The sequence below is a fragment of the Chanodichthys erythropterus genome, chromosome 11, assembly GCF_024489055.1.
Source record: "Chanodichthys erythropterus isolate Z2021 chromosome 11, ASM2448905v1, whole genome shotgun sequence".
NCBI lineage: Eukaryota > Metazoa > Chordata > Actinopteri > Cypriniformes > Xenocyprididae > Chanodichthys > Chanodichthys erythropterus.
Genome location: NC_090231.1, coordinates 23,652,429 through 23,675,975, shown reverse-complemented (window position 1 = coordinate 23,675,975; position 23,547 = coordinate 23,652,429). Strand labels below are relative to the sequence as shown.

At 38.2% G+C, this 23,547-nt stretch overlaps 1 protein-coding gene across 1 annotated transcript in view; it reads right to left on the bottom strand.

The window, feature by feature from the left end:
* The window catches only part of cdh11 (cadherin 11, type 2, OB-cadherin (osteoblast)), a 54,972-nt gene that overhangs the window by 6,259 nt on the left and 25,166 nt on the right, over positions 1–23,547 (bottom strand). Inside the window, exons 2-10 of the mRNA XM_067402082.1 lie at positions 9,497–9,519; positions 9,041–9,400; positions 8,011–8,305; positions 7,185–7,304; positions 6,009–6,176; positions 4,299–4,486; positions 1,963–2,216; positions 1,540–1,676; positions 862–983 (exon numbers count right to left, since the gene is read on the bottom strand). Coding sequence (XP_067258183.1) covers positions 862–983; positions 1,540–1,676; positions 1,963–2,216; positions 4,299–4,486; positions 6,009–6,176; positions 7,185–7,304; positions 8,011–8,305; positions 9,041–9,292 — 1,536 coding nt within the window. The 5' untranslated portion in view covers positions 9,293–9,400; positions 9,497–9,519. The remainder of the gene's footprint in view (positions 1–861; positions 984–1,539; positions 1,677–1,962; positions 2,217–4,298; positions 4,487–6,008; positions 6,177–7,184; positions 7,305–8,010; positions 8,306–9,040; positions 9,401–9,496; positions 9,520–23,547) is intronic.

The following is a 23,547-nucleotide window of genomic DNA, read 5'->3' as shown; positions in this document are numbered from 1 at the left end:
TGCCTCTTTTATCTCCCTTTCATTCTCTCTCTCTCTTTTTTTTCTCTGTCACTCACTCAAACTTTCAACTGCCCGACAAAGGGAAAGTGAACGGCATTGATTAAATTTAGACATCAATATAATCTTCTTTTTTTTTTTTTTGTTCATTTAAAAGTTTTAATAGAAGTTGTGACCTCTTTTAGGAATGAGCTAATTCATTAACAGTTTCATGTACCTATTTTAAGACATTTCAAAATGTACATTATTTTACATTTCACAGGTACAGATAAATAATGTAGAGTCAAATAAATTACATTAAGCTACAGTATCTAAGCCAAAACTTCATAACTAGTATAAAATAGTATCTGGTAACAATAAGATTACACTACCAATTAAAAGGTTTGGGGTTAGAAAGATTTTCACTTACGCTCACAAAAAAACAGCAACAACCCTGCATTTGTTCAATCAAAAATACAGTAAAACAGTAATATTGTATTGTATTTATTTTCAGCAGCAATTACTCCAGTCTTCATTGTCACGTGATCCTTCAGAAATCATTTGAATATGCTGATTTGATATGTTTACTGGATATGTTCACTTTTGATCAATTTAATGTGTCTTTGCTGAATAAAAGTATTTATGTCTTTAAAAAATCTTACTGACCCCCTTTTGAATGATAATGTAGACGTGTATATGTTAACATTAATGCGATATCTAACTAAAGAACTAACAATACTACAGAATATAATTAAAAAAATGCATTTACTAATATTAATAAAACTTGCTGTAAAGTGTTACAGATGATTTAATTAGTTGATAATTATTTAATTGGCTCTACAAATATTTAACTTGTTCTCGAGTATTAACAGTTAGTTTACTTACCTTTCCAGGGCTGACATTCTCACAGACAAGCACTTCGTTTTGAGCGGCAAATTCTGGAGCGTTGTCATTCACGTCTTTTACTTTGATATTGACACGTACTTTTGCATCTTGGTGATGGCCGCCTAGAACAACAACAGTAATAAACAAAAAGACAAATTATATCTATATTCAGTGTGCTGTATACATTTCAGTTAGACCGTAGTGGAAGGACGTGAGTGACAAATGAAAAAGACCGGACTGTGCTTCACTCACAGCTCATATCTGAAATCATCAGGTTTAGCAAATGCCTTGATATTATGCTTTCAAACACAAGCATCTTCCACATAACAAAAGAATATTTTTAGTATTGAAATGAAAAGGAAAATGTATCAGAAAGAAATCTTAAATTCAACAAGAAACAAACACTAACTGCACCTCAAGGAAAACACATACATACAAAAATAAATATATAACATTTATGGCCAATTACACTCTGTTCACTGAGCTGAGGGTATCATTTGAAGTTTGAAGAGGTAATCTGTGGCTGTCTCTTCTGAAATCAAGCAGGAGGCCTGGCGACACTACAACCACATAAGAGCAGGGTGGAGGGAGAGCTGGAGTGCTTGGTTAGGGAAAAAATGAGAAACATGCAAGGCTACTCTGTTATTTAAAAACCCGGAAAAGAGATGAGTGACCTACCAATCTCTGTAGCACTGACAGAGATATTGTGCCAAGCCTGTGCTTCCCGATCTAAAGGCCTTGTGGTCTTAATAATTCCATCCTCGTGATTAATGGTGAAAAACTCTTCCAAGTCTGTGTAGCGTGGAATCATATATCTGGGATGAAAGAGAAAAAAAAATAAAAAATTAAATGTGAAAACTTTCTTTTGGGGGTTTTCTCTCTCTCTCCATATATATTTTCATTCTCAGTCTCTCTTTGAATTTTGTCTAATAAATCAAGATTCCCAGAAGAGTACAAAACCTTACTGACTGTCATCAAACACAAAGCACTGATCATACTTCTGTACTGAAAAAAAAAACAAAAAAAACAAAAAAAAAACAACAACAAACAAACAGCCAAAGCAAAAGTAATATGATTCTTTTTATAGTAAGCAGGTGCTACCTGATGGGGTTGTTCATGATGTCTGTGTCTTTGGCATGCACACGGCCGACCAGAGTGCCTGCTGGGGCGTTCTCCTCCACCTCAAAGTTGTAGCCGGGAGCCATGAAGGTCGGGGGCTCGTCTGCATCTTCTACTGATATTTTCACAATGGTAGTATCTTTGTATGGACCCCAAGCGATGAAACGGGGGTCCACATGCGGATTGGAAGCTTCTACCTTCAGTGTGTACGATCGCTTTGTCTCAAAGTCCACAGGCTGAAAATAAGAGGTCAGGACACAATTTGGTTATTCAATTTGATGGAGGCTGTCAATACAAAAATAATTTTATTTTCACTGTACATGTCTAAAGATGAAAATGACCTTTGTGTCAATTGATTCTGGACTAGATGGACAACCAAAGGTGACTTATTAGATTACTAAGTTTGAGCAAATAAATAACCATTAATAGACTACCAATAAATCAACAGAAATTAAATAAAACGTATTTAACCATATTTTATATATATATATATATATATATATATATATATATTATATATATATATATATATATATATATATATATATGAAGGCAAAAGGCAAAGTTTAAAAGAAACAGACTAGAGGGCACTGTTGTTATACATTTGGGAATCCACAAAGAAGCTCATATTAGAAAGCATACAATTATCAAGACTCTTGCAGATATATTTTAGTAACAGATTGCACTTTTTCACAATTCTCCACTGGCACAATTCTCTTGCCATTTAGGTGTATGCAAATGAAACAAGATTTAACAACTGTTCTCAAATGAAGCCAGTCATTTGGTCTGCCCGTGTCATCCTGCATAGTCAGTCTTCACACGTCTGCCTGTGTTCTGATTAGCCTGCTTCACCCGTCACACCTCTCGGTCACAAATTACCAAGTGAGAATTACACATAAAGGGTACATATCAACTCAAACACACACTCACACGTACACATGCCGGCTAGCTGTGTGTTGATTGGTTAAAAGTTGTTTTTATTTTTTTTTTTATTTTATTATTATCTATTTATTTATTATATCTCTTTAATTGAGCTGCCAAAGCTGGAAACAAGTATGACCCAGTTCTTTCCTCAAACAGGTTGGAAACTATTCTCTGTTTATCCTGACAACAGCGGTTCCCCAAATCCTTTATTTGGCACCTAATAACTCCCGACTGAACCTAATCAGAAGCAGATAATATTCGCAATAATGCTACATCTCCTCTTAATATTCAGCCTGCGTCGCCTGCCCGCAGTTGAAACAGAATACTTGATTAAAACCCTGGCAATTCCGTCAGTAATTTCGACTTTAATTTTCAACATGCTTTGAAGAGCAAAAGGTGATGATTTCCCAAGAGGTGTATCAGCGAGGCATTGTGTTATTGAGTGAAGCAGCATTGCATCAAGCTGATTGTTGTTGGCATGCCATATTGTCTGTTCTCTCACCCTTACGCCTGATTCATCCCCTCCTTACACCATTCTCGGCAATCTGAAAATGCACTGCTGTGGCAAAAAACAAAAACAAGCGAGGCTGACAAAATCCTCCAATCATTCCTGCACCATACAAACCTCCTTTACACCAACAACATCCTCGATATGCTGATGCTTCACCAGATAACACAGCTCAGACAGCAATAATTCTTGATTGCATACATTTTCCTTTCTTCAATATGCTTCCCTTTCTAGCGATCATTTTGTGGATGATCATGTGGGGTGAAGGGTAAAAGATCACCAGCAGGTGGCAGTGTTACAGCTTTAGACTGGGTCTCTTTGGCTCTCAGGCTAAAGCTGGTTGGTGGTGAGCAGGCTCCTCGAGGCAATGTGAGAATTTGCCTCGTCCACGGGAGGTGGGGGCACGGACGGCAGCCTAACCCGAGTGGCTGTGTAATTGTCTGCATAATCCAGGGCCTCAGAGCAGGGGAGGAATAACCCGGGCAGCACGGCCCAGATGAGCTCCCCTCACACGGACAGAGAGAAGCAGCCATGAAAGTCAATGCTCATCTCAGATATAATAGAGAAGGGATGGGCAATGTCATTGCAATTACAGAGTGAAAATGGTGAAAAATCACTCCAGCTTCCTAGTAGTCCTACAGCTGAACACACAACTTTGCATATATGACCATCCATGCAAATAGGAACACCAATGGATAAGCAAATAATGCAAACGATTCCTTAAGAAGACTAAGGGATGGACAGAAATTCAGAGGAAATTTATTTGAAAAGAACACCTCTCCCTTTCTCATGTGCTTGCTTCCATTCACAAGCTCGCTTATGTAAAGAGAGGTTGAATTCACACACACTTCTTTGGCACTCGCTTTTGCACTCTCACACACTTCACCTTTTTTAGTTTGACGACTGCCTCCTGAGTCTCTGAGTCCTTTGTGATCTCGAAGAGGTTCATGCCGTCTCCCTCCAAGATGCGATAATCCACCAGTCCGTTCTCCGCTAGATCAGGATCTCTGGCCTTCAGTCGGCCCACCTCCTCCCCGGGGACCTTGTCCTCTGAGACCGCCATGGCGTAAACACCTGTAAAGGAGAAGAGTGAGTCCCGGGACCTAGAAGGTAATATGATTTATAATATCACAAGCAAGAAAAATCATGATCACACTGCCCACACGGGAATGGAGAGTCTGTTCACTGCACGATACCGGTGCTACCTTCAACTAGCTGCCTGACACCTGTGAGCTCTTAGCTTGTGAGAACACAAGTGCATGTGTGAAATTTATATTTGTGTGCTCGAGTGAGCCTGTTCGTGCATGTGGGTGGGTGTATGAAGACTATAGCAGACACCTGCCTGAGGCTGGAGCTCGCAGAAGGACCATATGGCTCCACTCCCTGTCTGCTGAGAGCCAAAGGCTTCAGCTGCATTTACAAAAATAACTCCCACATGGGGAGGAAGTCCTCGTGAAGAAAGGCCAGGGTGTGCAAAGAGGTCTGCTTTTTCAATTCAACCATCGGCAGACCGAAAAAGAAAGGGAGCATTTTCATCTACACGTTTTTCGGGAGCTAAGTTTGTACTGAGTCATGTGTCAAAGTCTTTTTCAGATATAGCAAACAACTCTGGGAATCAATATCGTGCCTGAAAGAGACTGACCAAGCTGCATTTTCAAAACGAGCAGAACCACATTAAATATCTGAAGCTCAGATTCTCATCTGTGCTCTGAGCCAAACTGCTGTCTACATTAAAATATCTATCTCGCTCCTGAAAAGTTCCATCATGCAGTTGGCTCAAAACTATCGGTGAGGTAGATTTAAGGATCTGCTGGCCTAAGCTACTCATTGTGGGCAATAACCTTGCAATGTACAGTTTATTTTGGTCTATGAATAACGGTTTCTACCAGCACCAAAAACAGGGCTTATGTAGGAGCAGGAGCGCTGGGACCATGCTGCATTCTGCTTAAGTCAGGGAAAAGCTTGAAGGCCCTTTGCTACTGAGCCCGAGGCTCAGAGCACACAAAAAAGCGAAAGCTAGAAGGAGATTTATAGGCCCGATTTCTGGAACAAAAAGACAGATAAAATCTATGTGCTTAGTGTGCAGTTTAATGTCACATTGGCAATGCATGAGCACAAACTCACACAAGCCGTTCCCACTCTCTTCGGTGTACGCAAACACGGTAAATATTTCATCCAGTCTTTCACGCTCGAGAGACTTGATGTCATCGTGCTCGTGCTGAACGTTTAAAGAACATTTGAATAATTAAGTTGTGATATTTTCATGTTAACATCTGTAGCTCATATTAGCAAATTCTGACTTGGTCCCTCAGGCCTTGTCAATGTTAATATGTGGTTTGAGGATTGAAGTGTGGAGAAGAAAGAGCTGTGCACTGGCTAAAAGCAAACTCTCCTCCCGTGGTGCATGCATAGCAGAGGTCAGAGTAATGTTGTGTGTAGCCAGCCAAAGAGCAAGGCATGGCCACGGTGACTATAATAAAACCTGACAAGGATAGAGGGGGACAAAAATGATGGATGGAATAGAGATAGAGATAGGGAAAGAAAGAAAGACAGAGAAAGAGAGAACATTCACAGCTGGAAGAATACATTTTCTCACCCTGAGCGAACTTAGGAGGGTTGTCATTGACATCAGTCAGGGTGATTTTAACCTGAGTGGTTCCTGACAGACCGCCCATGTGTCCACCCATGTCCTTGGCCTGGATGACGACATCATATTCCTGCCTGGCTTCCCTGTCCATGTTGGGAAGGGCTGTTCGAATGATTCCTACAGACGCAAGTACATTATGAAGTAAGATGTCCTCACGACCAATCATTTTTGCTCTTTGTTCACAGATGTCACAAAATATCATCTCATTTGTGAAATTTATTCTATCTAAACAGACTTTAGTTACAGTAGTAATTATTATTAGTTAATTTTAAGTGAAAAACCTTGAAGTTAGATGCCCCTCTCAGAAATCAATGAATTACATTTCAAACATTTTAATTATTCATGGAATCATTCAATCTAATTTTATAGATTATTGCTATTATGATAATCCTTTCAAGTCAAAAGTTAAATTCAGATGCATGATTGTACTTATTTGATTTGACTGTCATTTTAAAATTATTCAATTAATCTGTCAAAATGCATACATTTACATAGAATGATTTATTTAGTATTTCACATTGCTAGCACCTTATTAAAATGATAAAAATCATATCAAATATTTTTTGTACATATTTTTTGCTACTTAATTAGCAAATGTATTTTTCTTAATATACTGTATGATTATCATCAATATACATCAATATATCAGCTAATTTAATAAGTAAATGTATTACAATTAGCAGTAAATGCATACTGCTGAAAAATCTGTAGTTATTTTGCTCATTCTTGACACCCCCATAGTCCAAAAGGTATATATGTGGAATAGTTGTATGATGGCTTTGTTAGTACCACGCAGATGAGCCACGCAGAATAGGATCGAAAACAACATCCAGCTTTAGTTTATTAGCAGCATCTGCTCCATCTCCTCTGACTGCTGTAGTGGTTTCCATTGCCACTGGGACATTGTAGAACTAATGTGACCACGGGTTAATTTAGCTCTGAGAAAGCTAAGGTGCTCTTGTGAAGCGTGAAAGGACTACCCTCTTCATTCCCAATCCTCATACTGTGGTAATTGAATTGAAGCCAAACATGACTTGAAATTGCACATGATGCATTTTTGAATGCATGGCTGGCTCCATAGAACTAACACTGAACCAGTGAAAATATCATTATTGATGACTGTACCTGTCTGCGGCTCCACAGAAAAATAAGGCTGGCCCTGCAGGATGCTGTAGACCAGCCTGGCGCTGTTGCCGTACGTGGGGTCATCTGCATCTGTAGCTGTGACCTTTATTACTGAAGTACCTGGAGAGGAAGAACATCACCAATCAGCCATGATAGGGATCCAACACATTTGGATATTGCCCAGATCTCACAGTCTCAGATATACCTCCCATTGAGGCAGCAAAGATAAGAGAGATCCTGCAATTTGGCTATTTCTCAGGTTGTAAAGTTGAGCTTGAGTAACCTTTTTTAAAGGCAGCAAGAGTATTTCAGAGTCTAAAGCTACACAATGCAACTCATTGCCTCAGGTTTGCGCATGCAACGTTTTGCCTCAGTCTGCTAATTTCCATGAAATCTGATTCTGTTTACTTACTAAAATCAATTTACCCGGCATGTTTACCAACTTGTCTAAAAGTATAAGGAATTGACCTGGACAAAACTAGCCTTTCGAGGTTCCCAGTAGTATTATGTGAGCTGTGAATGGGGGGTATCGGGGTAACAGATCGTTACCCTGTGACAGGGGAGCATTACTGGTGATGTATTGCACAGAGAAAATGCAGTAAACACAAACACATGCACACAAACAAATGCAGGCACACACACACACACACACGCACAGACAAGCCAGCAGTCACAAAACAACAGTTGCAACAAGACTACCGACTCACTTTCTGAGAGTCAGATTTCAGCTCTTTTGAATAATTCATGAGGAACAAGCTGTCAGGCGTGGGCTCATAGAGAAAGAGAAGAAGCTGACAAATATGCTTTTCCAGAGGCTCACACTCACCAACATTGGACATCTCAGCCACTCGCGCATAGTAAGGGCCGTGAAGGAACTCTGGAGGATTGTCATTGATGTCCTGCACCTTGACAATGAACTCTGAGGGAGGCTCTAGGGGTTTGTTGGTGTCTCGAGCTACAGCCTGGGCAGTCAGTGTGTACTGGGCCTGTTCTTCTCTGTCCAGAGTCTTTGTGGCATGAATATTGCCCGTTTTGTCATCAATGACAAAAATAGTGCCTGCCCCCTCCCCTGAAAGGATGTATTTAATGTTTCCATCTCCTGAATCTACATCCGAATGAAGCTGGGGGGAGAGAAAGAGAGGTTTGTGTGAGAGGTTTTCAACAACAACGAGAAGGTCAAATAAGAATGCTGACTTGAAGTAGAAAGCTTTTTGGCTGGACTTCAGCAGCCTATGATAGCATCATATCTTATAGTAATATCCAACCTGGTGGCATTGACAGCGAATTCCATAGGGAAACAGCCCTCTCCTAAGTGCAAGTCTACATTACTCTTGAGCTAATGTCATTGTTTCATTGTAAAATGAGAATGATCCTCATGTTCGTGATGTATGAATGTTTATAAGTTGCACTCTATACAGTACCGTATAGAGCTGATGTGAATCAAGGGATGTTGATTATGCTAGTTAAAATGAAATTAAACTCCTGACACAGAATATCCCCACTCAATAAGTCTAAACCTCCAGTTGGGTTCAGGTGGGAATTTAAAGGCCAACATGCCGCAGGTTTGCCATGTAACTATCCGGCAGGCCCATAAATCGTCCATTTCCCCTATGCAAGAACCATAGGGGACTGCACCGTTATTAAAAAGGAAATCCAATTTATAACCTTTAATCAAGTGGGCCACTGATTGCTTTTGTGGAACAAATGGAGGATATTGCAAGGACTCTGTCTATAATGAAAACCCCAATGACTTTCTTTCCCAGCATAACCTTAAGAGAAAAAAGAGAGGGAGGGAGATGTAGAACGAGGAGCAGGACAACAAGAAATGGATGTAGAAGCTGCTTGTTTCTACCTACCCGACCTACTAAGACCGGATCTGGGCCTGTGTACTCCTCAATAACAAAGAACTGGTTCCAGACCCATCCTCGTTTGGAGCGGTGAAGCACCTGGCCCTCTTTGCCTCTCTCCCAGTGTCTGTGCAAAGAGAGATGGCGGCGGTGGCCACGCTCCCGTGGACCTGAGCCCCTGTACATCTTTGCCGCTGCAGCGCTCCATAGTGCAGCCCCTAAACACAAGAAGAACACCTGCAGTCTCAGTCCCTCCCACATCCTGCCCACACTGTCCACTTCCTCTGGGCCTTCCTGTTCACACCCCCCTTGTGGGTATCAGGGTCCAGAGAGAATCCTTGAAACAGTGTCCTCTGGATGGCGTGGCCTCTAAAGGGGTTTAGGGGGAAAGGTGGACACCTCACTGGATTTGACTTCCCACGCTGAGATGCATCACAAAGTCATACTTCACCTCTCTTTTCTTACTTCTCCTTTATCCCTCTCTGATTCTGAAAAAAAAAAAAAAAAAAAAAAGAAAAAAAAAAAGAGAAAAGACATCACTGGTCACATGAGGGAGTATAAGCAGGGTACAAAGATCTAAATTCGTTAAATAAAATCTAATTTAAACCTGGAAATAAACAGAACATTTTAGGATGTTAAAACAATTAAAGACATGAAAGATTTTGAACTATTTCTAGGTCACTAATCAAATAAGAAAATTTGTCATTGATCATGTGAAATCCTTTGTAAAGGGCAGATGTTCTTGCTTCCATTGAAGCACAAGATGCTCTTTGGCTTGAATTAGGGCTGTCACGATATTGGATTTTTCACACCACGGTTATTGTGGCCAAAAAATATCATGGTATCGATATATCGCGATATTTAGAGAATCCTTAGAATAGATACACCCCTTCATCCCTTCAAAGCTCTCACTACGGAGGGTAAGCCCTTTGAAGGGATTAGGGCATAGTGATGAGCCCTTCCAAATAGAACACAGGGTCACTCTCCCGCTCTGAGCTGCGCGCTGCGTCTTCTTCTTGTTTGACAGGCGTCAGCGTTAAGGTGCAATACTGCCACCTGAGAGCTCAACCAGGTACTGGCACTGGAGTATTTACATGTCATGATATCATAAGCGCCCTATTCATTTTAAATATCATGGTTATTGCCAATACTGGTATAATCGTCACACCCTAAATTAACACGATATTGATATTTCATGCTTTGAATATCACAGTTATCGTCAATACCGGTATATTGCGACACCCCTAGCTTGAATCATGCTGGTGAACATGATCATTAGGGCTTTACAAACACACCTGAGGAGTTCATGGAGCTCGAGTACTGTTCGGGGGACAAATCAAATACAAAGTCATTCTGAAATTGTTATTATTGTTATTCATTTTATTTTTTGTTATTATTTCATTTCAACTTTTAGCTCAAACTGATATACTTACAATATAATTTGTAATGAAAGCAATTCATTAAATGAGAAAAAAAACGGTCTCAGACTTTTGGACCCCACTGTATATACAACATGACTACTTTTGTCAGACCACACTGGAATCGAGTTAAATTGACTGTTGAAATGTATTAATTCATTTTGTAACAGTGTACCCTGAACTAATTAAGCATCAGAGGTTGTAAGCCCATTTGTGCTTATTCAATTAGACATTACGCAGCCAGCGGTCTACCAGCAAACCATTGTTGCGGTAAGCTATTCTGTATGTTTCAGAATATAAACCATAAGACTCTGCATGTCTCATGGCTATTTATATGAAAATTTAATAAAAAAATAACTTTCTGTTGAATAAATAAAGAACACAAATCTCCCTCTCTATATAATTCATAGGTTTGGGGTCAGTAAGATTTTTTTAAAGGATATGAATACTTTTATTTAGCAAGGACACATTGAATTGATCACAAGTAGCCGTAAAGACATTTATTATGTTACTAAATATTTATATTGCAAATAAATGCTGTTCTTTAGAACTGTATATACATCAAGGAATCATAGTTTCCACTACAATATTAAGCAGAACAACTGTTTTAAACATTAATAATAATAAAAACATGTTTCTTGAGCATCAAATCATTGAGAAATGACTGTTGAAGGCAGGATTTATCCATTTTAAAATGTATCAAGATAGAAGACAGTTATTTTAAATAGTAATAATACATTAATACAAATAAATGCAGCCATGGTGAGCATTAGAGACATTTTAAAAGCATTAAAAATCTATAAAAAGCTAATATATAATATTAAGTTAAAAAAAATATATCTTATAAAATTCCTATCAATTCAACACAAGACCTGTTCTTCAATAGCTGTCAATGACATCCCTTTCCAGAAGTTTATCCTATGTAAACACTTGTCATGTTACATATCCCGTAATTAACCACTTGAGGTGTTGGGTGAAATCCCATAAAGTCCGCTCATTGCTCTCTGTCTGGGTGTAGGCGGACGTGGAATGGGAGTGAGGCCCGCAGGGTATTTTCTCATTCACTGAGCTGCTAACAACCCTCAGCTCTGACAACAACAGCCACGGTGGCCCGCTGCACCCACACATACGCACGCTCCGTCATTCTTACCCTAATCATAGTCAAATCCTCACTTCGCACACATATGGAGGAGGGGTTTGTCAGAGTGTGAAAGGCACCAGAGGGGCAGGAAACGAAACCTAACCAATTGCCAGTCTACAAAGTAAAGCCCATAAATATTTCCCAAATAAAGTGCATTCAGCAGAGAATCTGGGAAGTGGGTGTCTTAACTCAGGCAGACCTCCGTACTGTCAGGCCCTATAATGATTACATTATATTGCTTCACGATCTTCTCAGTCATGGCTGTAAATTGGCAGCGGTGCTAGAAAAGGAAGACATTCTGTCCTCTCCTTGCATTATTGACTGGCCACCAAAATGTAAGGATGCTCTGTTGGAGTGGTTTTACAGGCTCTAAAATCTTCCTCTATGAGGTTCTTCTTGCAAACACCAGGGGCCTCATTTATAAAGCGTCCATAAGCACAGATTTGATCTTAGAGTGTGCGTACGCTTAAATCCACGCCAACGCTCATATTTATAAAAACGGTCTTTGATGTGGAAACGTGCTTAATGCCACATCAGGGTCTGAGCAGATGTACACACTTTTCCTGGTGAATTTACTGCAGGTTTTTGAAAATCTAACATATTCTTTCAGCTCGCTTAGGATTTGGACGATGACTGGTGATCTTTTATATGTAAATGACATTAGGTGTTGTTTACAATGCGGAGAACGGAAACCATTTGGCTGCGCGCAAGTTCAAGATCATTTGCGATTTATAGATTTCACATCTGAAAGAGAGGCGTACGCTCATTTTCTGTGTGTACGTTCATTCTATGAATCACATGTACGCACATCTGAGGAATGATCGTAAGATCAAATTTAAGAAGGTTTATGTCAGGGATGGACAACTCCGGTCCTGGAGGGCCAGTGTCCAGCAGAGTTTAGCTCCAACCCTAATCAAACACACCTGAACCAGCTAATCAAGGTCTTTAGGATTACTATAAAGTTATAGGCAAGTGAGTTTTTATCAGGGATGGAGATAAACTCTGCAGGACACTGGCCCTCCAGGACCGGAGTTGTCCATCCCTGGTTTATGTTATGTTATGTTATGTTATGTTATGTTATGTTATGTTATGTTATGTTATGTTATGTTATGTTATGTTATGTTATGTTATGTTATGTTATGTTATGTTATGTTATGTTATGTTATGTTATGTTATGGCAAAGCTGAATTTTCAGCAGTGTCACTCAGAAAGCATTCTAATATGTTGAGTTTGTGCTTAAGAAGCATTTCTTATTATCAGTGTTGAATAATGAATAGAAATTTCACAAGAACAAAATTTAGTTTGAATACTTTTTTGTACAATTTTACAATGTAAAATTATTTACTAGAATTTTATGATTGGTCTGATACATCATTTGCTGTATAAAACTAATAATTTCTTTTAAAATGCAATCTGTATACATTTGCATTTGTGGAGCAAATCTGTGGTTTGGCTCATTTCCAATTGAACTGCTTCTCATAAAATAGGCCTATCTAATGTAAAGACAAATTACACAGCATAAAGACAATTACTTCTTTTTTTTTTTTTTTTTTTTTTTGAAATGAGAATAATCATGATTAACAATCACAATGCAGGCAACACACATTTTACACAATAAGTACAGAAATTCCCTGCTCTGACTCAACTGTCCTACAACCAACAACATTCCTCTCAGAATAGTTCTTAGCCTTTTCTTATTCATCAGGGGTACATGGACTTTGTCTCAAACACCAAACCACTGGATGATTTATAAAAACATTGAGAAATTACAGTAAATGGTCTAACCCCAGAGTGAGTTATTCTTGTCTTGACTGAAACAATTGTATAACAAACCAAGTGTAGAGTCACTCAGAGAAGTGATTTACCATCCCTGCAATGTCTGTATCATCTGTAAATGTGAGACCATTATTTATCACACACTCTTATCGCCCAGGCATGCAAGTGAACCTCTGCTGACGGGATTCAAGCTCTAGCATCTTAAAACATATTTGATGAAGGAAACCAAATGCAGATATTGTGTTTTAAGAGTTTTAGTTTTACTCTGGAACAAAGACTAAGAAACTGCTAGCGTGTACTGTTACGCTTAATGAACGGCAAGGGAAGAAAATGCCTCAATGTTTTGGGACCACAAATGATCACCCTGCCTCACAGCCTATAATTACTAGTTTAGTGGGATATATTCAGCAGAATATGTTACACATGCCTTCAAATAAATATTGAATTCTGCACAATAAAATGCCAAGACCTTAATCATAATGCAGAGCTATGGACTCAGTTGGCACTGCAAGAGCCTTGGGATGAAATGAAGCAACTGCAGAGTCTGAAAGGCACTAGAAGTGATCCTTTGCTCCAACCAGCATAAATATATTAAACAAATAAACGGATGAATGGACAGATGAATAGATTACAAAATTCTTAGCAGAAATGTTAAACCGGATCCAGAAGCTCTGTCATGGCCTATTGCAAGCATTCAGAAGTCTGAGAAGAATCTAATTTCCTATCATATTTTCTCACAGCGGTAGGATCAAGAAAAGGAAACAGCGAGCAAAAGAGGAAGGGTTATGGAATGACACTTGAACTCAAACAGAAGTGAAGCTATTTCAGTGGAAGACTGAGACCTGAGAGAAAGTTATTCTGTTCTTTGCATGGTATTTTCAGTTAACAGCCACTTACCCTGTTGGTTTCTAAATTTTAGTAGCTATCGCTAAACGAAAGCAGTAAATTACAGCAATTCAGCTGCGAGCACACTCTGCTACTCTGGATCTCCAACCACAGACGTAGTATCTAATGAAAAGTGCCTTGAGAGTAAACACTAATGTGAAAATGGTGTGGTCAGATGTACTCAATTTTTCACTCATTTTTTTATTTTTTTTTCTTCTCTTCACTCACTTAGAAGCACCCATGTTGTAAGATTGTGCAAAATCACACCTGGATAGATGTGGTGTGTAGCAATAAAAATGATTGATCTCTGTGTATATGTAATATCATCAGCACCCTCAAGTCTCTGACACTGTATTTGTATAGTGAATCTTCACACACATACATGTTAGATATTACACTAAGGTGGATAAATATTCAAATATGATTTCCTTTTTCATGAGGGTTGAGTGTACCGTTAACAACTTGGAGGATTGCTATTTAGCTGGAAAAGTGAAATTAACATGAACAAAATGCTGTGTAGCAATTTCCCATCATGCATGGTGAATAATATGTTCTTGTTAAAGTATGTATATCATATTGTGCTGTTGTTTTTTCCTTAAAACGCTAATCTTGTGTGTTTATATATTTGGCTATGCACCTCACCCTAGACAGTGAAATCGATATGACTCCATTTATATATTATGGATGAACAGTTAGCCTAACTCTATTCACTAGTTGAATAGCTAATTGCTAGTTAGTAAAACAGATAAATGCTTTGCTGTAAGCCTATACTTCTAGAGCATCCCTAAAAGTATAGGCTTACAGATAATAATGATTGGTGAACTGAAAAAAAGGAGAGCTGGATCCAAATGCAGTTATTTTATTAACAAAAAATAAACATAAACCAATTAAACACAAAAACCAGAGAACCAGGAACAGAATGAGCACACCAAACATGATGCCATGAAGGACAAGACTCAACAAGGAACATGAAGAAACACTGGGGTTTAAATACACAAGGGGGTAATAGGCAAACAAGACACACCTGGGAATGATCACAGAACTAATTAACTAGAAAATCTACAAAGGAATACAAAAATGGCACATAGGACATGAAACGGACAAAAAGAGGGTAAAATGCTAAACTAACTAATAGTCCAATAAACAAAAGATAAAAAAAAAAAAAAAAAAAAAAAAAAAAAACAGGGAATATGTAACACAGACACTCTAAAGGACTTTTACCAAGCTCAATAAATGTTTAAGTATGTCACACAAATATTTTCTTGTTTTCAGGAAAAATAAGTCAAAATTGAGTGAGTTTTTCCTTAAAACAAGCAAAATAATCTGTCAGTGGGGCAAGCAAAATAATCTTATTTCAAACCAAAAATAAGATATATAATCTTGTTTTCAATTTGGATTAAGGTTATTTTGCTTACCCCATTGACAGATTATTTTGCTTTTTTTAAGGAAAAACTCAATCAATTTTGACGTATTTTTCCTAAAAACTAGAAAATAATTTTTACTTGTCAAGAAAATGCTTCTTGATCTAAGATTTTTTAGATATTTGGACTGGAAACAAGACAAAAATTCTAAGTAAGAACAGCACAATTTTTTGCAGTGCATTAGGGTATTTTGTGTTACATTTTCTTTTATTTAGTTAATGTTTGTGCTATTTTAGTGTCATGTGTTAGCGAGATGGTGTTTTTTCTTTGTGTGAATGACCCTGAACACACTATTCATGGATTGGCCTTCATGGGCAGACCACTTATGATGAACACTGATTAAACTTCTTGCTTTCTATTTTAGCACCTGTATTATTATTTGGTTTTCAGTAGGTAAAACCACATTTTGGTAGTTGAAGTATATTAAAGGGTTAGTTCACCCTTTCACCAGTAAGACCTTTGTTCATCTTCGGAACACAAATTAAGATATTATGATAAAATACGAGTTTTTTTTTATTTATTTATTTTTTTATCCTACATTAAAAGCAACGAAATTAGCACATTCAGTGTTGAGAAAAGTAGTAAAAACATTGTTTAAATAGCCAACATGACAACAGTTTTGAAGCAACGAGAATACTTTTTGTGCACAAAGACAAAACAAAAATAATGACTTTACTCAACAAATTCGTCTTTCCTCGTCTCTCCTCTGCTATGCTATTTTTGTTGCAGTGTGTGATGCTGACGCAGGAGATGGCCAATAATGAGCCAATGTTCGGACATAAAAAAAGCACGGAAATGCAGCACTGTGCCAACTGCTTAACAGACTGACAGGGAAGAGGAAAATCATTGAATAAAGTCTTTATTTTTGTTTTGTTTTTGCGCACAAAAAATCCAGTGTTAGCGTCAGTTCTGGCAGGTCACATCAGTCTCGCAAGGTGACTCACATCAACCTATAGGAATAAGACGCCCGTCACAGCATCCATATATAAGCTTCTCAGTATTATCAGCAGCTATTGCATTTCTCAGGAGCTAATTACCCTCCTCCATCCCCAGCTCCTCCTCTCTTCAGTCAGGATTGGTCTTATGATTCCTCTGAATCAGACTAATTCTTGAAATATGTGTATATGTTAAATTATTGACATTAATGATATCTGCATATGTTGGTTCTGTTGTGTTTACCCTAGGGAGGTTATTGCTGCTCTCCCTGCTCGTATCTATGCTAGGCTGCATGGATGCGCTGGGAGTTCTTGCCCAGAACATTTACATTTACATTTACATTTATGCATTTGGCAGACGCTTTTATCCAAAGCGACTTACATTGCATTATACTATACATTTGTATCCGAGTATGTGCAATCCCTGGGATCGAACCCATGACCTTGGCATTGCTAGTGCCATGCTCTAACCACTGAGCTACAGGAAAGCTCAGTGGTTAGAGAACCAGAACCATATCACCAATACAAACGCTGTGCAATTATCAATCATATTTGACGATAGTGGTTCTGACAGAAGTATTCTCGTTGTTTCATAATATTAAGGTTGAACCACTTCAGTCACGTCAATGGTTTTTGCTATGTCTTTAGCACTTTTCTGGACGCTAAATGTACTAATTTTGTTGATTTAAATGGAAGAAAAAAAAAAAAAAAAAAAAAAAAAAACCTCTTGGATTTCGTCAAAATATTTTAATGTGTGTTCCGAAGATGAACAAAGGTCTTGCAGGTGTGGAAAGACATGAGGGTGAGTACTTAATGACAGAAATTTCAATTTGAGTCAACTATCCCTTTGACATCACATCACCTAATGAAATATGGTTCTGCAATATTTATAAAGTTAAGCATAATATTTATACGTATAAAGTTGTGAAATATGCAGGCACAATAATGCCATCCTGTAATACTTGAAACACTGCTACTGTATTTTATTTTTTTTACTATAAATTTAACAGAATATGTACTAATACTGTATCACTCACTCCTACAGTATCTTTACTGTTGTTTAAAAGTACACTACATGGTACTTCATATAAAATGATCTAACAGTGCCTCCGCAATTGTCACTGGTTTTGATCGTCATGGTCTTTTAAACCATGTTTGACTGTACATTTGAATATATTCTCCCTATCTATATAACCAAGTGCTTCCTGAAAGAGATCTCAAATACTGCCTGCCTGTTTGGTGGCTGGCTTTGAAGATGTGTTGAAGAGCCCTGGGTGCCTGCTACCCTGGTGTATAGACATTTCAACAGCATCTACAGTAAGTAGCCTTTTTTTCTTTATCTTTCTTTTTTTTAACCATCATCCTACCGCCCTAATGGATAAACAGCAGACCCCACAGCATGGCTAAAATCTGTATAATAGTGCTATACCTCAGACCTCAGCCTGCATAAACAGAGATAATTGCTCTTTTCACCTCCACTGAATCTAATGAATCACAGTGTTTATAATAGTACATTTTAGGTTTGATGGAGAAGTCAGGCATGCTTAAAGGTTCCAGCAACTGCGTAAACAACACCTCAAAATAATGACAGGACAAACAGATTGTTCTGCCCCAGACTATAACCTCCAAATGATTTACTGATTTTTTGGCAAGTTATTGCAGGCAAAATCCAGTCTTTTTTATTTAGCAAATGTGACTGCACCTTTATAGTTGTCTCTGGATATTTAGCTGGAAATGGATAAAATATTGTATAAACATTGAAACAATTACACATGTCATCTTTAAGTGGGCGTTGTTTCACCACAGACAGTGAGAACTTCCTTCTAGCTTTGTATTATCAAAGTCGGTGTGACTTTTGAACTTTTGTAAAGGTTGCTCCTCTTTCATTTGACTCCTCCATCCTCGCTTTCTCCTCAGGCAATCAAAGATCCACTCTCAAGATGCAAAGATCTGAATAACACTGCATCATAGAGAGCACTCATATTAGAAAACGGGTTAAGTGTTTAGAACCACCAACGTGCGATTTCAAGGATCTCAGAGTGAAATTCAAACATCCACATTAGAGTGATAGACAAAAATGTGATCAAGGTCAAAACTTTTAGTACTTTGTACCATATTTCTGAGAGCAAACTTCAGAAATAAAAAGATTTTATTTTTAAATGGCTAATGTCTATTTGAGGCATAGAAAATAGCAGGCTTTTAAAAAGTGGCGATGTAACAGGAAGTCATAACCTCTAAACACTACACGTGCTCGTGATGGACCTGGGAATTGAGATGCGTATCTATTCACTTCAAAGTTCTGCCATCAAAGCCTTTCCCGATGCTGTCACTGAGAAAAGAGCTTTTTGGTTTCTCATTACCCAGCAGTACTTCCCCTGGTCAGCGATTGTGCTCACAGGGCGAAACCTGACTCTTAATTGCCGTTCAATTACAGAGACTAATCGTTGGAGGTGTTTCGCAAACAAAAATCCCTCAGCCTCACTCACTGCAGTGCACAGCTAAAGAGCTGATTTGTATTCTAAAAAGGTGACTAATGCTCATGCCTTTTTCTCCTTTCCTGCCTCCCGCACTTCCTTGGAAAGGTCTGGATTATGAATATGCTAACAGTTGTGGCCAGGGTTCTGAGTAACTGAGGTGAGGGAACGTGATGGAACGCATTCCGCCTTTGCTTTTGCTGTCGTTTGAGATGTTAATGCTGCTACTGCTGTCGCCACCTTGGCATGATAGTGGAAAACCACAGTTGCTAACATCCGGTGAGCTACTTGAAGCAATGATAGTGGAGTCTTGCAAGTCACTTTCTCATGATGTTATTTCAGAAGAGCCCAAGGCTCCACCACTGTCTGTTCTGCAGCACGTGCCCTTGGAGAAGTGAACTGAGTATCACCTTACTAGGGCAAACAAGGCTCAGCATTCTACTTATATTACCTAGAACAACATGAAGGTTAGACGCCTAAAGGCAACAGTGTGTGCCTTGTATTCCCTGCCACTCTACGAGGCATATTCGTTTCCAATTGAACATCAACTTCCGTCACACAACAGATTGTCCTGATAATAAACTCTAAAAATGTATAGGGCACAATTTCAAACAAACAGTGTAAGGGTCATTGCGTGTGTATGTATACGCAGGTGGGCCTACATTTGGTGTGGACGTGTGTTAAGTCACTCAACCAGGCTACTAAAACTCATTACAGCTTTAGCCATAATTATTAACCATAAGAATCAGCTTTTGCACATGCCTGGTAATGATAATTCCTCTCATTATTCATCTCTGCTAACACATTATCCTCTTGTTTATTCATGTAAGCACAAATACGGGCATATTAATAACAATCTGTAAATCCTCCCAGCCAGCCTGTGCTTTTCCTGCCCCAAATTAAATAATAACAATTAAAAAAAAAAAAAAAAAAAAAAGAATACAGCAATACAATACAGACTACAGAGAAAATGTGTTAATTTTCACAAATAGATGCTTAAATTTACTGACTTAAGATTTATTTCCTCCTGCATATATTGTAGATGATGACATGGAAACTGAAAGCAATACAAGAATAGTATGTGAGAAATTATCAAGGAAAATTGAACAAAATAAACAAAAAGATGACAGAATGGGAGGCATACATGACCGTATTAAATGGAGTCATTGATGTATATGGAAAAAAAAAAAAAAATGCATGCATGACTGACTGACTGAAATATTCAGCCATGAAAGATGATTCCTGATGGTTCTATAGCTTCTCACTTGACTTCTTGGATGTAATTTAACATGGTTTCTAATTATTAAAGATAACTGTTCCTTTCTTCTTTTTTTCCCCTCTTTACACATCAATAACATCCTAATTATGTCTTCAGTTATTATGCTATTCCAATAAGCACTTCATAGCTTCACTGTATATCTAAGAATACTAATGACTAGGTTATAAAATACACTGACTAAAGACAGCTGCATCTCCTCAGAGCTTCAATCACCCACAAGACACTTCATGCATTATTAAAATGTACAAGGCTAATAAAGGCCCCGTGTCTTCTCTTTTGTCTCACGCACAAGGCCGCAGAATATTTCTGTCACTGCGGAAGATGTGCTTGCATTTCTTTTAGCAGCTACATAACAAAGAGGTGAATGGTGAGCCCCTGCTAAAGCCTCTCATTCCCAAACCTTTTCATTTCCTGGAAAATGGAGGACTAGTCAGGGTTTTCAGACAGCCCCGTCCCGGAGGATCCGGGGAGCAGGAAACTGCGGTGTCTGGAATTGATTTGAGGCAAAGGGAAAATAAAATACTTGGGATTCCTGAGGTTTGGGGGACAGCAGGCAAGTCATGGATCTCAACAATGCAATGCAGGGAGACACTGGAGCAGGCGCAAAATGAGACAAACTTGGGTGAATTTAGGGAGCAATTTGAAGTCCTGGAGCCCAGACAACTTATCAGACCATGCCACCTCTGATGTTTAAAGTCACTAGGAGTATTTCAATAAAGCTCCCTCTTCTGAATTTCTGTGTAGGTTGTTTATTTTTTAAAACCACTCTTTTTAGCGGTAGCATCTGCAAGCTACTCCCATGCTGAAGCTACTTGACTGACAGATTTATTGTTTGACTTTTTCAGAGATGATTGAAAAGCAAGTGGTGCATTGATAAACATCACCCACTTTTTAATACCTTTTCACAAAACATCTCCTGTGAGGAGAGGTTAATTCATTGAATTGGTAAACAGAGAAATTAAACCTCAGAGCCATTTCAATAGTGTGCACAACTGAAAAGGAAAGAGACTGAAAATGATTATCCAGCTGCTCTGGCACAGAACTGGATACAACTGAGAATGAAATGGAGGCATGTGTGTCGCAAGTCAAAAACTATATAATAATCTAGGGCTATGAAAATATCAAAAAAAAAATATATATATATATTATATATATATATATATATATATATATATATATATATATATATATATATATATATATATATATATATATATATATATATATAAAATAATCTTTTTTTTATGATTAAATCCCACAATGGATTTCGTAAATATATGCCACTTTGTTATGAAATGAGTGAAAATTGTCACTGATGTCCCTGATTCGCTTGTTTTGCTCATTCGCAAAGGCTGTACAGGATACATAATATATAATATGAATACACTATACACTACACAAGCAACTTGTTGAAAAGATTCCCACATCGAATCAAAATATAACTGAATGGAGAGTTTGTGTATCTGAATCGAACTGAATCAGGACATTGGCCAATGCAATAGGCATGTCCAGTCAGCACACATCATGGCTGTTTACTACCTGATAAATAAATATTGAGAGAATACATGGAATGGGTGACTTTGAATTGTCTCACAGTGAAGATCTCACATTGAAAACTGCAGTGAGTTATTTTGTGCCAGGATGACTTTGCAGCAGGGTTGAGGAGAAAAAAATATGGGGATCTAACATAGAAAAGGTACAAAACAACATGTTAAACTCACAATTTCATAGCCACTGAACAGATTTCACTCATGGGTGCGGGCAGCAGAACCGAAACTGTCTCTGTGGTTGTTAAACAAACACAGAAGACGTCAAGGTGATGAGCAAGAAGACGCGGAGAGGAAGCAAGGGTTGAGGGTAAACAACATGAGCAAAGGGAAATCAAAAGCAGAGAACATAAAGCACTGTCAGAGAGCACTTCACTGCATCCAATTTCCTCTTATCAATGACGAAGACAGACTCATTTGAACAGAAGGCTGTGACACTGAACCTATATCCCTAATCCCTCCACAGAGAGGTGCACTGTGGGAAGCTGGCACTAAAAAATGATGGCATGTTCTCAGCCTTTTTCTAGGCTGAGCAAATATTTTACACTTTTAGATGTATAAATAAATAATTGTGAATTGAGCTTAAAATTGTAATACCAGGAAAAAAAACAACAACAACAACAACAACAAACAAACACAACTACAATAGCAGAAACTGCAGAGTTTGAATTTTGTCCTCGAGAAAAAAAAAAAAACAAAAAAAAAAAACATGGACCATTTCTAAGGGCATTAGAGAAAATGCAGAAAATCTGTCTCTCAACACAAGCAATTTGAAGCTCAAGCTTCCCTCTTACTATGGCTTAGAGACCTTGAGAGGTGGTTAAAACAAGGAGAAGCCTGTCCTCAATCCTTCGACCCAATCCACCCCTGTCATGCACCGCTGACTCAACAAAGATACTCTGTCTTCCTTAAAACATCTGGTGACAACTACCTACCAGCAGGGCTCCTTTGAGACAACTTCAAACCACAGATTAGGTATAAATGATTCAAAATGGGAAAAAGCAGTGATAATAACACAAACCTTTGGATCTGCAGACCAGCAGGGAGTAAACAAAGGAAACACAATCACACCTTTCTAGATGAAATCAGAGGTTATTAGTGAGCATCGATTGATTTCCCATCGGCCACCTATATGTGTATTATTGAATGATATCCTTGCATATCCAAAACTGTACAACTTCAGTTTAATAAGTCATATTCCAGAGTCAGTTTGGAAAAGCTCTTGTCTGTCAGGGCCACAATTTAGAAAATTACCCATCACCCATGTCAAGAAACTTTGTGATAAGGTGAACTTATTAAGACATATGTATTGAACTTGTTGAACCACCATAACTTTCTTTACCGAGGATGACAGGTTTTTTTTTTTTTTTTTGAGTCTATTTGTGGGTAATTCTTTTTTACAACTTGAAATCTAGAAAAATCTTCAAACTAGCCTCTGTGTTTATAACATGAAGTTCTGGTCATGGCCTTCAAGTTGATCTTTGGTATGTCATGTGAAGTTTGGATGTTTTTTGAGATGTAATGATGACTTTTTTTTTTTTTTCTTTTCTTTTTTTGTATAAGCATTGGACTTGCTAACACAGCTAGCTACAGGGATCAAATAATGTTAAACCTTATAGTAAAAAGAAATAAATTGTTTC